The sequence below is a fragment of the Oncorhynchus gorbuscha genome, linkage group LG24 (assembly GCF_021184085.1).
Source record: "Oncorhynchus gorbuscha isolate QuinsamMale2020 ecotype Even-year linkage group LG24, OgorEven_v1.0, whole genome shotgun sequence".
NCBI classification, from domain to species: domain Eukaryota; kingdom Metazoa; phylum Chordata; class Actinopteri; order Salmoniformes; family Salmonidae; genus Oncorhynchus; species Oncorhynchus gorbuscha.
The window spans coordinates 43,257,372-43,273,148 of record NC_060196.1 but is presented as its reverse complement, the minus strand read 5'-3'; the positions used below and the strand labels follow the sequence as shown (position 1 = coordinate 43,273,148).

General features: G+C 43.5%; 1 protein-coding gene across 3 annotated transcripts in view; it reads left to right on the top strand.

Moving 5' to 3' along the window:
* The first annotated feature begins 897 nt into the window (after nucleotides 1–897).
* Nucleotides 898–15,777, top strand: part of LOC124012685 (programmed cell death 6 interacting protein) — a 29,417-nt gene continuing 14,537 nt past the window's right edge. For all 3 annotated transcript variants that reach the window (XR_006834756.1, XM_046326556.1, XM_046326555.1), the window contains exons 1-3: nucleotides 898–1,209; nucleotides 10,511–10,565; nucleotides 10,731–10,800. Coding sequence is in view for 2 of the 3 variants with exons in the window: in XM_046326556.1 (XP_046182512.1) it covers nucleotides 1,004–1,209; nucleotides 10,511–10,565; nucleotides 10,731–10,800 (331 nt within the window). In the remaining variant the exon portion in view is untranslated. The remainder of the gene's footprint in view (nucleotides 1,210–10,510; nucleotides 10,566–10,730; nucleotides 10,801–15,777) is intronic.

The window sequence follows — 15,777 nt, the reverse complement described above, 5'->3', positions numbered from 1 at the left end:
TGGCCAGCGAAGAGCCCGGATCTCAATCCCATTGAGCACGTCTGGGACCTGTTGGATCGGGGGGGTGAGTGCTAGGGCCATTCCCCCCAGAAATGTCTGGGAACTTGCAGGCCTTGGTGGAAGAGTGGGGTAACATCTCAAAGCAAGAACAGGTTAATCTTGTGCAGTCCTTGAGGAGGAGATGCACTGCAGTATGTAATGCAGCTGGTGGCCACAGCAGATACTGACTGTTATTTTTTATTTTGATCCCCCCCTTTTGTTCAGGGACACATTCAATTTATCTTAGTCATATGTCTGTGGAACTGGTTCAGTTTATGTCTCAGTTGTTGAATCTTGTTATGCTCATACAAATATTTACACGTTAAGTATCCTGAAAATAAACCCAGTTGACAGTGAGATGACGTTTCTTTTTTTGCTGAGTTTATTAAGCTGCAATATGTAACTTTTTGGGCAACCACCAAATTCACAAAGACATTAGTTATAAATCTGTCATTCTCAATGAAAGCAAGTCTCAGAAGCAGTAGATATGTTCTATGTGCGCTATTTGTATGCGTCCCTTAAGTGTATTTTTGCTTCTTGAACTTTTGGTTTTGTACACCAGCTTCAAACAGCTGAAAATACAATATTTTTGGCTAGTGAAAATATTTCACAGGAGTTAAGATCGTACAATGATTATCTACACTACATAACTGAAATTATGCAAACTTTTAGAATTTTAGCAACCAGGAAATGGCGGAGCACCTTTAAATATAAGTAATCATAGACATGTCCTGTCTAAATAAAGCCCTTAATGTAAGCATCCAATAACATGAAGAAAAAAATACATCGAGATATCAGAAACCTGTATTGCCCCTGTCCAGCCCTCACTGCGTCTGCGCAGCTCGCTCTATGCGTCAACGTCTTCTGACGTTTGCAGCAGAATCCAGGAAGTGAGGAGCCGCCTGTTGTTTTTGCCGATTGATAGTCCTTTCACATTTTATTTGTTACTTTTCGCGGGGCAAAAATGGCGACTTTTATTTCTGTCCCGTTAAAGAAGTCGTCTGAAGTCGAACTAGTTAAACCGCTCTCGAAATTCGTTACGGCGACATACCCAACGGGCGAGGATCAAGCTGAGTATATCCGATCCGTGGAGGAGTTGAACAAGCTGCGCAAGAGTGCTCTGGGGAGGCCGCTCGACAAACACGAAAGCTCGCTGGAAATCCTCCTGAGGTTTGAAATACAGCTGCACTGACGTAACTAGCTAACTCCAGCTAGACACCTAACAGTTAACAAGCTATTTCACCTGTTTGGAAATGGCTGGGCTACTATTTAACTCCATTGCCGCACCCTGAAATTCTCGGAAGCAGTTTTTCCTTTTGAGTCATGTGTTTAACAATTTATGAAAAGTTAACGCATTGACAATCAATGTCGATGTGATGCTACTGTAATGGCTCAAATAACGATTTCTACATGTGAAATGAACCTGCTGTCAATTAGTAAAGTAACTAGCTAGCTTGTTTAGCTAGCTACTTAACTAACTTCCATGTTAGCCAATTCCAATAAACATTAGCTTAAAACAGTGACAATTAAGTAATGGTTATTTCCTTGCCAGAAGTTCCGGACCCTACAAGCGTAATGGTAGGGTATGTATTTTCTGACAGGGGTATTTCCCAGCTGGCATCCTTATGAGTCAGTTTGACCGGCCCCAATATCAAATTTGAATGTGTCATTGTCAAATTTTCTAACGTCATCAAAATCTCCCATGTTTCTAGCCAGTGTTTATTGATATGTTATTACAACATTATACAAGTAATGTTAGTTTCAGGAGGGTTATGTGGGGGTGGTTTCAGGATGGCTAACATTACCTCCTGTGCCATAAAGACTACTACTACTCCTTGGAAGGTCCCTCACTATCACTTCTTGATAGATACTCAACTGATCCAAGATCTCGGTGGGAGGATGCAACACTACATAACTTTCAGAGTAGAAGTAGGCTGTGCTATATAATGTACATTTAATATAGTCTGCCTGCCTCGGAGGCATTATTCAGCTAAATCCGAGCCATCTCATCTAAACAGAATACCCACACTGGGAGATGGAAGGAATGTTTTGCATAGAGTTCCATGGAGGAAACTGGACTGTTATTTGGTTAACAAACCTCCTCTACCCTACCAAAGATGTGTCTCCAGTCCTGTGTGATATCACCACACGTATCTTGGAGTGGTGACCTATTGACTTTTCTGATTTTCTTTCCTCGGTTTCTCCAGCCAGTCATCTATTCTATACAGTAGGCTACTAGTGATATGAGCAGGATTTAGACTTTGCTCCCATGTATAGAATCAATTGACTAATAGTTTAGCATTGTATTGTCCACAGAGCATTATTTAATACTAGTGCATTACAATAGTTACAATAGAGTCTTGGCATCTCTGTTTGTTGTAAGGAGTGTTTGCTGGAGGAACTTATTCAATGTTAGCGTAGGCTTCCTAACTACAAGATGGGATAGGGACATGCTATTGCTGGCCTACAGTATGTTAACGTTCTGGCTACGCATTGCTATACAGAGTGGGTAGATGCCTAGGAGGTGAATCTTAGCATTGTAGCCTCTTAGCTCTCAGCTCATGTACAGAGTGAGCCATGTGCCAGGTAGCTATGGCAACGGGCCTTGTATTCCATATCCCTTTCACAGCTCTGCAGACAGACTGCCATTGTGTCAGCAGCAGTAGTCTAGTCACCAGCAGACCTGTCTAGGACAGAACTCTAAACTGTAAAAAGTTATTTGTTTTCCATCAAATACTTGAGGTTCGCATGTTCCACATGAACTACCCCGGTGTAATGGATCCAATGGAAATGTACCCAAAAATGCAAACTCTGTATGTACTTTGGTCCCATATGTACTTTGGTCCCTACCAAGCCTTGCTAATCTTGGTGTAACCATGGTAACCATTGTTTGTACCTAAAAACCTTCAGTGCACCCACCTAGCGACCGCTCTTCTCCTCCCTCTCCCGTTCTCCCTACTCTTTTACCCCCCCTCCTCCTTATTTTCCCATTCTCTCACTGCACTTCTGTAAGTACTCCTCATTCCCTCCTTCCTTCACATTCCTTCATTGCCTCTCTGACCTGAGAGTCAACTATAGTACCAGGTTTGTTCCGCCAATTAGGTGCCTTTTGTCCGAGACGCAATTAGGGATGCACGATATATTGGTGAACATATCGGAAACGGCCGATGTCTAGTTTAACACCCGATGTGCAAAACCATGTCACAGCTGACGTGCATACCTATATAATGAAGGTACATGACGTAATGATGCCACGTACAATTTTGAGCTGTAAGTGCAACACAGCATTCCTAAACGAGCCCACAATATCTGCTGTGTTGCTCGAGCAGTCAACAAGTCAACATTTCAGCGTAACAACTCAAAGGTGAAATTCATTAAAGCCAAGATAATGGAATTCATTGCCCTTGATAATCAAACGTTCTCTGTCGTGGGTGATGTTGGCTTTCGCCAACTGGTCGAGCACCGATTAACAATACCAAGTGTGCAATTTTTTCGATGTTGCCCTACCGGAGTTACACAGTAATAGCATCACTGCTATGAGCTTCACGACATATACAATGCTCAAAAAAATAAAGGGAACACTAAAATAACACATCCTAGATATGAATGAAATATTCTTAAATACTTTTTTCTTTACATAGTTGAATGTGCTGACAACAAAATCACACAAAAATGATCAATGGAAATCAAATTTATCAACCCATGGTCTGGATTTGGAGTCACACTCAAAATTCAAGTGGAAAACCACACTACAGGCTGATCCAACTTTGATGTAATGTCCTTAAAACAAGTCAAAATTAGGCTCAGTAGTGTGTGTGGCCTTCACGTGCCTGTATGACCTCCCTACAACGCCTGGGCATGCTCCTGATGAGGTGGCGGATGGTCTCCTGGGGGATCTCCTCACAGACCTGGACTAAAGCATCTGCCAACTCTTGGACAGTCTGTGGTGCAACGTGGCGTTGGTGGATGGAGCGAGACATGATGTCCCAGATGTGCTCAATTGGATTCAGGTCTGGGGAACGGGCAGGCCAGTCCATAGCATCAATGCCTTCCTCTTGCAGGAACTGCTGATACACTCCAGCCACATGAGGTCCAGCATTGTCTTGCATTAGGAGGAACCCAGGGCCAACCACACCAGCATAATAACTACATAATTGACTGTTGCTATCGAAGTCATTCTAAAGGATAGGTTTAACAGAGCAAATTAAGTATAACCATAAGTAATATCAATAATAATATTTATTCCTATATAGCCTTTTACAAGGGGTCTGAGGATCTCATCTCGGTACCTAATGGCAGTCAGGCTACCTCTGGCGAGCAAATGGAGGGCTGTGCGGCCCCCCAAAAAATGCCATACCATGACTGACCCACTGCCAAACCGGTCATGCTGGAGGATGTTGCAGGCAGCAGAACGTCCTCCACGGCGTCTCCAGACTGTCACGTCTGTCACGTGCTCAGTGTGAACTTGCTTTCATCTGTGAAGATCACAGGGCGCCAGTGGCGAATTTGCCAATCTTGGTGTTCTCTGGCAAATACCAAACGTCCTGCACGGTGTTGGGCTGTAAGCACAACCCCCGCCTGTGGACGTTGGGCCCTCATACCACCCTCGTGGAGTCTGCTTCTGATCGTTTGAGCAGACACATGCACATTTGTGGCCTGCTGGAGGTCATTTTGCAGGGCTCTGGCAGTGCTCCTCCTTGCACAAAGGCGGAGGTAGCGGTCCTGCTGCTGGGTTGTTGCCCTCCTACGGCCTCCTCCACGTCTCCTGATGTACTGGCCTGTCTCCTGGTAGCGCCTCCATGCTCTGGACACTACTGACAGACACAGCAAACCTTCTTGCCACAGCTCACATTGATGTGCCATCCTGGATGAGCTGCACTACCTGAGCCACTTGTATGGGTTGTAGACTCCGTCTCATGCTACCACTAGAGTGAAAGCACCGCCAGCATTCAAAAGTGACCAAAACATCAGCCAGGAAGCATAGGAACTGAGAAGTGGTCTGTGGTCCCCACCTGCAGAACCACTCCTTTATTGGGGGTGTCTTGCTAAATGCCTATAATTTCCACCTGTTGTCTATTCCATTTGCACAACAGCATGTGAAATGTATTGTCAATCAGTGTTGCTTCCTAAGTGGACAGTTTGATTTCACAGAAGTGTGATTGACTTGGAGTTACATTGTGTGGTTTAAGTGTTCCCTTTATGTTTTTGAGCAGTTTGCTATGGAACACCGTTTGAGTCTTTGCGTGTCAAAATGATACAGTAGTACAGTTAAATCTGTACAAAAAAAGTCAACAAACAAGCAAACACACATTCTTATTTTCAATGATGGCTTAGGAACGGTGGGTTAACTGCCTCGTTCAGGGGCAGAAAGACAGATTTTCACCTTGTCAGCTCGGGGGATCCAATCTTGCAACTTTAACTAGTCTAACGCAATAACAACCTGCCTCTCTCTTGTTGCACTCCACAAGGAGTTACGCGAATACAGTAAACCAAGGTAAGTTGCTAGCTAGCATTAAACTTATCTTATAAAAAAACAATCAATCATAATCACTAGTTAACTACACATGGTTGTTGATATTACTAGATATTATCAAGCGTGTCCTGTGTTGCATATAATCTGACTGAGCATACAAGTATCTGACTGAGCAGTGGTAGGCAGAAGCAGGTGCGTAAACATTCATTCAAACAGCACTTTTGTGCGTTTTGCCAGCAGCTCCTCATTTTGCGTCAAGCATTGCGCTGTTTATGACGTCAAGCCTATCAACTCCTGAGATGAGGCTTGAGTAACCGAAGTGAAATGGCTAGCTAGTTAACCCTCGCTAATCTTCGTTGTGTTGCTGGGTCGAGCCCAGGGAGGAGCGAGGAGAGGGACGTAAGCTATACTGTTACACTGGCAATACTAAAGTAGCCTAGCGACAGGGTAGCCTAGTGGTTAGAGCATTGGACTAGTAACCGGAAGGTCATCCAATAGTCAAAGGTTAATGAAATACAAATGGTATAGAGGGAAATAGTCCTATAATTTCTATAATAACTACAATTTAAAACTTCTTACCTGGGAATATTGAAGACTCATGTTAAAAGGAACCACCATATGTTTTGAGCAAGGAACTGAAACATTAGCTTTCTTACATGGCGCACATTTTACATGGAACATATTGCACTTTTACTTTCTTCTCCAACACTTTATTTTCACATTATTTAAACCAAATTGAACATGTTTCATTATTCACTTGAGGCTAAATTTATTTTATTGATGTATTATATTGTTAAAATAAGTGTTCATTCAGTATTGTTGTAATTGTCATTATTACAAATAAATAAATAAAAAATCAGCCGATTAATCGGTATCAGCTTTTATGGTCTTCCAATAATCTGTATCGGCATTGAAAAATCATAATCGGTCGACCTCTAGTCAATACTGTTGAAACTATTTCATCTGGAGTTTTTATTTATTTTTACACATTTAAATATTTTTAGCTATTTTTTAAGTAAATTCCTGCACTCAACTTGTGCAATACATTAGGAGATAAAGAAGATTGCGTTCTTAATTTCACCTGTCACAATTTTTCATTATGAATCTTACTAGTAGTCTCCAGTTACGTGGTGTTTGTTTACAAGCACTCATGGACGAAAGACTGGAGCCTTGTGAGTCACTCCCAGCATGTGCCAGGTGGTCTAGTTACAGTATAGAGTTCACAAATGTTCTCCAACTATGTATCTTATATCTATTAAGTCAACTGTCTAAAATTCACTAAATGCTCTGCAGTTGTCCATTTGGTTTGTTCATTTAGAAGCTATCTAGCTAAGTGGTTAGCTTCTTCCAAAATCAAGCTTCGCTTGGAAACAGTAGAGAATGAATCAAGAGCATGGCTGTCTAATACAGTGCATTCGGAAGTATTCAGACCCCTTCACTTTTTCCACATTTTATTTCGTTACACACTTATTATAATGTGTAAGAAAAAATGTTCCATATCAATCTACACACACTACCCCATAATGACAAAGCGAAAAAAGTTTTTTAAACATTTTTGCAAATGTATACAAATAAATCAAGTATTCAATAATCAGACTCTTTTGCCAGGTCGCAGTTGTAAATGAGAACTTGTTCTCAGCTAGCCTACCTGGTTAAAGAAAGGTGAAATAAATAAGATGTTTCTACAACTTGATTGGAGTCCACCTGTGGTAAATTCAATTGATTGGACATGATTTGGAAAGGCACACACCTGTCTATATAAGGTCCCACAGTTCACAGTGCATGTCAGAGCAACAACCATGCCATGAGGTCGAAGGAATTGTCTGTAGAGCTCCGAGACAGGGTTGTGTCAAGGCACAGATCTGGGGAAGGGTACCAAAACAATTCTGCATCATTGACGGTCCCCAAGAACACATTGGCTTCCATCATTCTTAAATGTAAGAAGTTTGGAACCACCAAGACTCTTTCTAGAGCTAGCTGCCTGGCTAAACTGAGCAATCTGGGGAAAAGGGGACGTGGTCATGGAGGTGACCAAGAACCCGATGATCACTCTGACAGAGCTCCAAAGTTCTTTTGTGAAGATGGGAGAACCTTCCAGAAGGACAATCATTTCTGCAGCGCTCCACCAATCAGGCCTTTATAGTAGAGTGGCCAGACGGAAGCCACTCCTCAGTAAAAGGCACATGACAGCCCACTTGGAGTTTGCTAACCGGCACCTAAAGACTCTCAGACCATGACAAACAAGATTCTCTGGTCTGATGAAACCAAGATTGAACTCGTTGGCCTGAATGCCAAGCGTCACGTCTGGAGGAAACCTGGCACCATCCCTACGGTGAAGCATGGTAGTGGCAGCATCATGCTGTGGGGATGTTTTTCAGTGGCAGGGACTGGGAGACTAGTCAGTGTCGAGGGAAAGATGAACGGCGCAAAGTACATAGAGATCCTTGATAACCTGCTCAGGACCTCAGACTGTGGCGAAGGTTCACCTTCCAACAGGACAATGACCCTAAGCACACAGCCAAACAACGCAGGAGTGGCTTCAGGATAAGTCTCTGAATGCCTTGAATGGCCCGGCCAGAGCCCAGACTTGAACCCGCTCAAACATCTCTGGAGAGACCTGAAAATAGCTGTACGCTCCCCATCCAACTTGACAGAGCTTGAGAAGAATGGGAGACAATTCCCAAGTACAGATGTGCCAAGAACTAGCGGCTGCCAAAGTTTCTTACTGAGTATAAATAAAACAACCCTGAAATATCACATTTACATAAGCTTTCAGCAGGTAGCCTAGTGGTTAGAGCGTTGGACTAGTAACCAAAATATCCCTGAGCTGACAAGGTTAAAATCTGTCGTTCTGCCCCTGAACAAGGCAGTTAACCCACTGTTCATAGGCCATCCATTGTAAATAATCATTTGTTCTTAACAGACTTGCCTAGTTAAATAAAGGTTAAATAAAAATACAAAATTCCAGAGTATCCTGGTATGACACAAGGCAGGTATGAGAATCAAATCAAATCAAATCAAATTTTATTTGTCACATACACATGGTTAGCAGATGTTAATGCGAGTGTAGCGAAATGCTTGTGCTTCTAGTTCCGACAATGCAGTGATAACCAACAAGTAATCTAACTAACAATTCCAAAACTACTGTCTTATACACAGTGTAAGGGGATAAGGAACATGTACATAAGGATATATGAATGAGTGATGGTACAGAGCAGCATACAGTAGAAGATGGTATCGAGTACAGTATATACATATGAGATGAGTGTGTAGACAAAGTAAACAAAGTGGCATAGTTAAAGTGGCTAGTGATACATGTGTTACATAAGGATGCAGTCGATGTTGTAGAGTACAGTATATACATATGCATATGAGATGAATAATGTAGGGTAAGTAACATAAGGTAGCATTGTTTAAAGTGGCTAGTGATATATTTACATCATTTCCCATCAATTCCCATTATTAAAATGGCTGGAGTTGGGTCAGTGTCAATGACAGTGTGTTGGCAGCAGCCACTCAGTGTTAGTGGTGGCTGTTTAACAGTCTGATGGCCTTGAGATAGAAGCTGTTTTTCAGTCTCTCGGTCCCAGCTTTGATGCACCTGTACTGACCTCGCCTTCTGGATGATAGCGGGGTGAACAGGCAGTGGTTCGGGTGGTTGATGTCCTTGATGATCTTTATGGCCTTCCTGTAACAACGGGTGGTGTAGGTGTCCTGGAGGGCAGGTAGTTTGCCCCGGTGATGCGTTGTGCAGTCCTCACTACCCTCTGGAGAGCCTTACGGTTGAGGGCGGAGCAGTTGCCGTACCAGGCGGTGATACAGCCCGCCAGGATGCTCTCGATTGTGCATCTGTAGAAGTTTGTGAGTGCTTTTGGTGACAAGCCGAATTTCTTCAGCCTCCTGAGGTTGAATAGGCGCTGCTGCGCCTTCTTCACGACGCTGTCAGTGTGAGTGGACCAATTCAGTTTGTCTGTGATGTGTATGCCGAGGAACTTAAAACTAGCTACCCTCTCCACTACTGTTCCATCGATGTGGATAAGGGGGTGTTCCCTCTGCTGTTTCCTGAAGTCCACAATCATCTCCTTAGTTTTGTTGACGTTGAGTGTGAGGTTATTTTCCTGACACCACACTCCAAGGGCCCTCACCTCCTCCCTGTAGGCCGTCTCGTCGTTGTTGGTAATCAAGCCTACCACTGTTGTGTCGTCCGCAAACTTGATGATTGAGTTGGAGGCGTGCGTGGCCACGCAGTCGTGGGTGAACAGGGAGTACAGGAGAGGGCTCAGAACGCACCCTTGTGGGGCCCCGTGTTGAGGATCAGCGGGGAGGAGATGTTGTTGCCTACCCTCACCACCTGGGGGCGGCCCGTCAGGAAGTCCAGTACCCAGTTGCACAGGGCGGGGTCGAGACCCAGGGTCTCGAGCTTGATGACGAGCTTGGAGGGTACTATGGTGTTGAATGCCGAGCTGTAGTCGATGAACAGCATTCTCACATAGGTATTCCTCTTGTCCAGGTGGGTTAGGGCAGTGTGCAGTGTGGTTGAGATTGCATCGTCTGTGGACCTATTTGGGCGGTAAGCAAATTGGAGTGGGTCTAGGGTGTCAGGTAGGGTGGAGGTGATATGGTCCTTGACTAGTCTCTCAAAGCACTTCATGATGACGGAAGTGAGTGCTACAGGGCGGTAGTCGTTTAGCTCAGTTACCTTAGCTTTCTTGGGAACAGGAACAATGGTGGCCCTCTTGAAGCATGTGGGAACAGCAGACTGGTATAGGGATTGATTGAATATGTCCGTAAACACACCGGCCAGCTGGTCTGCGCATGCTCTGAGGGCGCGGCTGGGGATGCCGTCTGGGCCTGCAGCCTTGCGAGGGTTAACACGTTTAAATGTCTTACTCACCTCGGCTGCAGTGAAGGAGAGGGCACATCGCAGCCTCCGAATCTGGATTCCGCCCAAGCGTAGTTGGTCAGTAACACAGTCAATAACATCTCTCTTTTCTGTAGGTATTATGATCAGCTGTGTGCCGTGGAGCCAAAGTTTCCCTTCTCTGAAAACCAGGTACATATAACCTCTCATCCACTCAATACAAAATACACACTGCTGAAAACAATATAATACAGTATGTGTCTGCGTGGTACAGAGAATCACGTCACACATGAAACGCTAATAAAAAATAAGGTTTGTCTGATAATGTTGCTAATCTCTCTTTCTGTGTTCCTGCAGCTGTGTCTAACCTTCACATGGAAAGATGCCTTTGATAAGGGCTCACTGTTCGGCGGCTCAGTCAAACTAGGTACGCTACACACACACACACACACACACACACACACACACACACACACACACACACACACACACACACACACACACACACACACACACACACACACACACACACACACACACGAGGCTTGCGGGCATGGTTGTTCCAGTAGGTGTAGGAAGCAGTAATATTGTATGGTGTGTGTTCGCTCCTTGTCTTTTTCAACATATCAAGGTTTCCGTTCCCCGGATTTTGGCCGGTCAAATAAATTAAAAGACCATAAATTCAATCGTATGCGGCCAAATTGCCCAGGGCTGCCTGTCATAAACCCAGATTTTGCGCTTCAGCACCATTCTCTCACTCATTACACTCTGCCTTATGTACATGCACCTGCTGCTAAGGAGAGAGGAGCTTTGGCCTAGGCTACTGTTGATTGCGAAGATGGAGACCTTTTTAATTTCAGTCAAATTAAAGTTGGAGAGTATGCCTACAAGGGGGAATGTCCTCCGTATGGACAAGTTTTAATATTGTAGGTGTCAAAGACGAGAGAAATGTTGGTGTGGCTTCTGTGCAACTCGCTCATTGTTATTATTTTAGGCCTGTTTAGTCAGCTAAACCAGTTCTTTAAATATGCCAAACATGTTTTGTTTCATTCTGTTGTCATTTTCTTTAGCTTAATTAAGTTCCAACTGTAATGTTGTGTTTGCCGCAATATAATATCCTGCTTGTATTTTCCCTATGAACAATGGCTAGACTTAATTACTTTTGGTCTGGCTATTACACTGCCGGCCTATGATATGAAGGCACTGTGTTCCGGCAGTCCAACTGACTTGCACTCCTTGAACTTGAGGCGAGGAAGAATGTTCTAAGCCTACCATAGTTACTCCTGTAATCTAACAATAATGCTTATCTTTATTTTTTTTACATCCGATAGAACATGTACGAATTAGCTGTACAGTCGTGGCCAAAAGTTGAGAATGACACAAATATTAAGTTTCACAAAGTCTGCTGCCCCAGTGTCTTTAGATATTTTTGTCAGATGTTACTATGGAATACTGAAGTATAATTACAAACATTTCATAAGTGTGAAAGGCTTTTATTGACAATTACATGAAGTTGATGCAAAGAGTCAATATTTGCAGTGTTGACCCTTCTTTTACAAGACCTCTGCAATCCCCCCTGGCATGCTGTCAATTAACTTCTGGGCCACATCCTGACTGATGGCAGCCCATTCTTGCATAATCAATGCTTGGAGTTTGTCAGAATTTGTGGGGTTTTGTTTGTACACCAGCCTCTTGAGGATTGACTACAAGTTCTCAATGGGATTAAGGTCTGGGGAGTTTCCTGGCCATGGACCCAAAATATCGATCTTTTGTTCCCCGAGTCACTTAGTTATCACTTTTGCCTTATGGCAAGGTGCTCCATCATGCTGGAAAAGGTATTGTTCGTCACCAAACTGTTCCTGGGTGGTTGGGATAAGTTGCTCTCGGAGGATGTGTTTGTACCATTCTTTATTCATGGCTGTGTTCTTAAGCATAATTGTGAGTGAGCTCACTCCCTTGGCTGAGAAGCAACCCCACACATGAATGGTCTCAGGGTGCTTTACTGTTGGCATGACACAGGACTGATGGTAACACTCACCTTGTCTTCTCCTGGCAAGCTTTTTTCCGAATGCCCCAAACAATCAGAAACGGAATTCATCAGAGAAAATGACTTTAGCCCAGTCCTCAGCAGTCCAATCCCTGTACCTTTTGCAGAATATCAGTCTGTCCCTGATGTTTTTCCTGGAGAGAAGTGGCTTCTTTGCTGCCCTTCTTGACACCAGGCCATCCTCCAAAAGTCTTCGCCTCACTGTGCGTGCAGATGTACTCACACCTGCCTACTGCCTTTCCTAAGCAAGCTCTGTACTGGTGGTGCCCCGATCCCGCAGCTGAATCAACTTTTGGAGACGGTCCTGGCGCTTGCTGGACTTTTTGGGCGCCCTGAAGCCTTCTTCACAACAATTGAACCACTCTCCTTGAAGTTCTTGATGATCCGATAAATGGTTCATTTAGGTGCAATCTTACTGGCAGCAATATCCTTGCCTGTGAAGCCCTTTTTGTGCAAAGCAATGATGACGGCACGTGCCATTTGCATGGCAAAGAGGGACTTTGCAATTAATTGCAATTCATCTGATCACTCTTCATATCATTCTGGAGTATATGCAAATTGCCATCATACAAACTGAGGCAGCAGACTTTGTGAAAATTAATATTTGTGTCATTCTCAAAACATTTGGCCACGACTGTATATATCTGTATAGCAGATGCAGTAGCCTATCTGACAAGGATAAAGAAATCCATGTCCTGTCATCAGTCTGCCATTAGATATGTATATATATATCTCTCTCTCTTTCTCTCTTTCTCTCTTTCTCTCTCTTTCTCTCTTTCTCTCTTTTTCTCTCTCTTTCTCTCTTTTTCTCTCTCTTTCTCTCTCTCTTTCTCTCTCTTTCTCTTTCTCTCTCTTTCTCTCTCTTTCTCTCTCTTTGTTTTTTTTTTGTGTGTTTTTTCACGTTATTTGTTACTTATTTTGTACATTATGTTTCTGCCGCCATCTCTTATGACCAAAAAAAGCTTATGAATATCAAGACAGCGATTATTCACCTCGAACTGGACAAATATTTTTTTTCTTTAACGTGTCTACATGCAATGGATTTACTTCAGACACCGGACAAGGCCCAAATTCCCGTCATTCGCATGAAGAAGAGACAGATTTCGGGGACGTAGGTCCGTGTGCCTTGTAAGGATCCGACGGCGAGTGTGTAGTCCGCCTCAACCATCAGTCCGCCTCAACCATCAGTCCGCCTCAACCATCAGTCCTATTAGCCAACGTGCAATCATTGGATAATAAACTGGATGAGCTCCGATCAAGACTATCCTACCAATGGGACATTAACTGTAATATCTTATGTTTCGTGGCTGAATAAGGACATGCATAACATACAGCTGGCTGAGTTTTCCGTGTATCGGCAAGACGGAACATCTGCCTCCGGTAAAGACAAGGGGTGGCGGTCTGTGTCTATTTGTAAATAACTGCTGGTGCACTAAATCAAATATTAAGGAAGTCTCAAGGTTTTGCTCGCCTGAGGTAGAGTATCTCATGATAAGTTGTAGACCATACTATTTACCAAGAGTTTTCATATATATTTTTCGTAGCTGTAAATTTACTACCACAAACCAATGCTGGCACTAAAACGGCACTCAACGAGCTATATAAGGCCATAAGCAAATAAGAAAATGCTCATCCAGAGGTGGTGCTCCTAGTGGCCGGGGACTTTAATGCAGGAAAAATTAAATAGATTTTTACCTAATTTCTACCAGCATGTTAAATGTGTAACCAGAGGAGGAAAAAAAACTTTAGACCACCTTTCTCCACACACAGAGCGTACAAAGCTCTCGCCTGCCCTCCATTTGGCAAATCTGACCATAACTCTGTCCTCCTGCTTACTCGCTCAATACAGAAGTGGTCAGATGACACGCGTGCTAAGCTACAGGACTGTTTTAGCTTGCACAGACCGTAATATGGTCCTGGATTCTTCCGATGGCATTGAGGAGTAAACAATATCAGTCACTGGCTTCATCAATAAGTGAATCAATTAAGTCCTCCCCACAGTGACCGTACATACAGGACCAGTCAAAGGTTTTAGAACACCTACTCATCCAAGGGTTTTTTCCTTTTATTTGTACTATTTTCTACATTTTAGAATATTGGTGAAGAAATCGGAACTATGAAATAACACATACGGTATCATGTAGTAACCAAAACTTTTAGTGTAACGGAGTTCGTCTGTTGAAGGAAGAGAGTCGGACCGAAATGCAGCGTGTTGGTTACTCATGACTTTAATAAATGAAGAGCGTAACATGAAATAACTCATAAATACAAAACAACAAACAGAACGTGAAACTTATTACAGCCTATCTGGTGAACACTACACAAAGACAGGAACAATCACCCACGAAATACAAAGCGAAACTAAGGCTGCCTAAATACGGTTCCCAATCAGAGACAACGAGAATCACCTGACTCTGATTGAGAATCGCCTCAGGCAGCCAAGCCTATACAACACCCCTAATCAGCCGCGATCCCAAATAATACAAACCCCAATACGAAAACAACATATAAACCCATGTCACACCCTGGCCTACCCAAACATATAACAAAAACACAAAATACAATGACCAAGGCGTGACAGTTAGACAAAGTTGCCTACCTTAGCCTTGATGACAGCTTTGCACACGCTTGGCATTCTCTCAACCAGCTTCACCTGGAATGCTTTTCCAACAGTCTTGAAGGAGTTCCCACATTCTGAGCACTTTTTGTCTGCTTTTCCTTCACTCTGTGTGGTCCAACTCATCCCAAACCATCTCAATTGGGTTGAGGTCCGGTGATAGTGGAAGCCAGGTCATCTGATGCAACAGTCCATCACTCTACTTCTTGGTCAAATAGCCCTTACTCAGCATGGAGGTGTGTTGGGTCATTGTCCTGTTGGAAAAACAAGTGATAGTCCCACTAAGCACAAACCAGATGGGATGGCGTATCACTGCAGAATGCTGTGGTAGCTATGCTGGTTAAGTGTACCTTGAATTCTAAATAAATCACAGACCGTGTCATCGGCAAAGCACCATCACACCACCTCCTCCATACTTCACGGTGGGAACCACACATGTCGAGATCATCCGTTCACCTACTCTGCGTCTCACAAAGACACAGCAGTTGGAATCTCAAATTTGGGCTCATCAGACAGAAGGAGAGATTTCCACCGGTCTAATGTCCATTGCTTGTGTTTTTTATCCAAGCAAGTCTCTTCTTATTGGTATCCTTTAGTAGTGGTTTCTTAGCAACAATTCGAACCATGAAGGTCTGATTCATGCAGTCTCCTCTGAACAGTTGATGTTGAGATGTCTGTAACTTGAACTCAGTGAAGCATTTATTTCGGCTGCAATTTCTGAGGTGCTGTAAACTCTATTG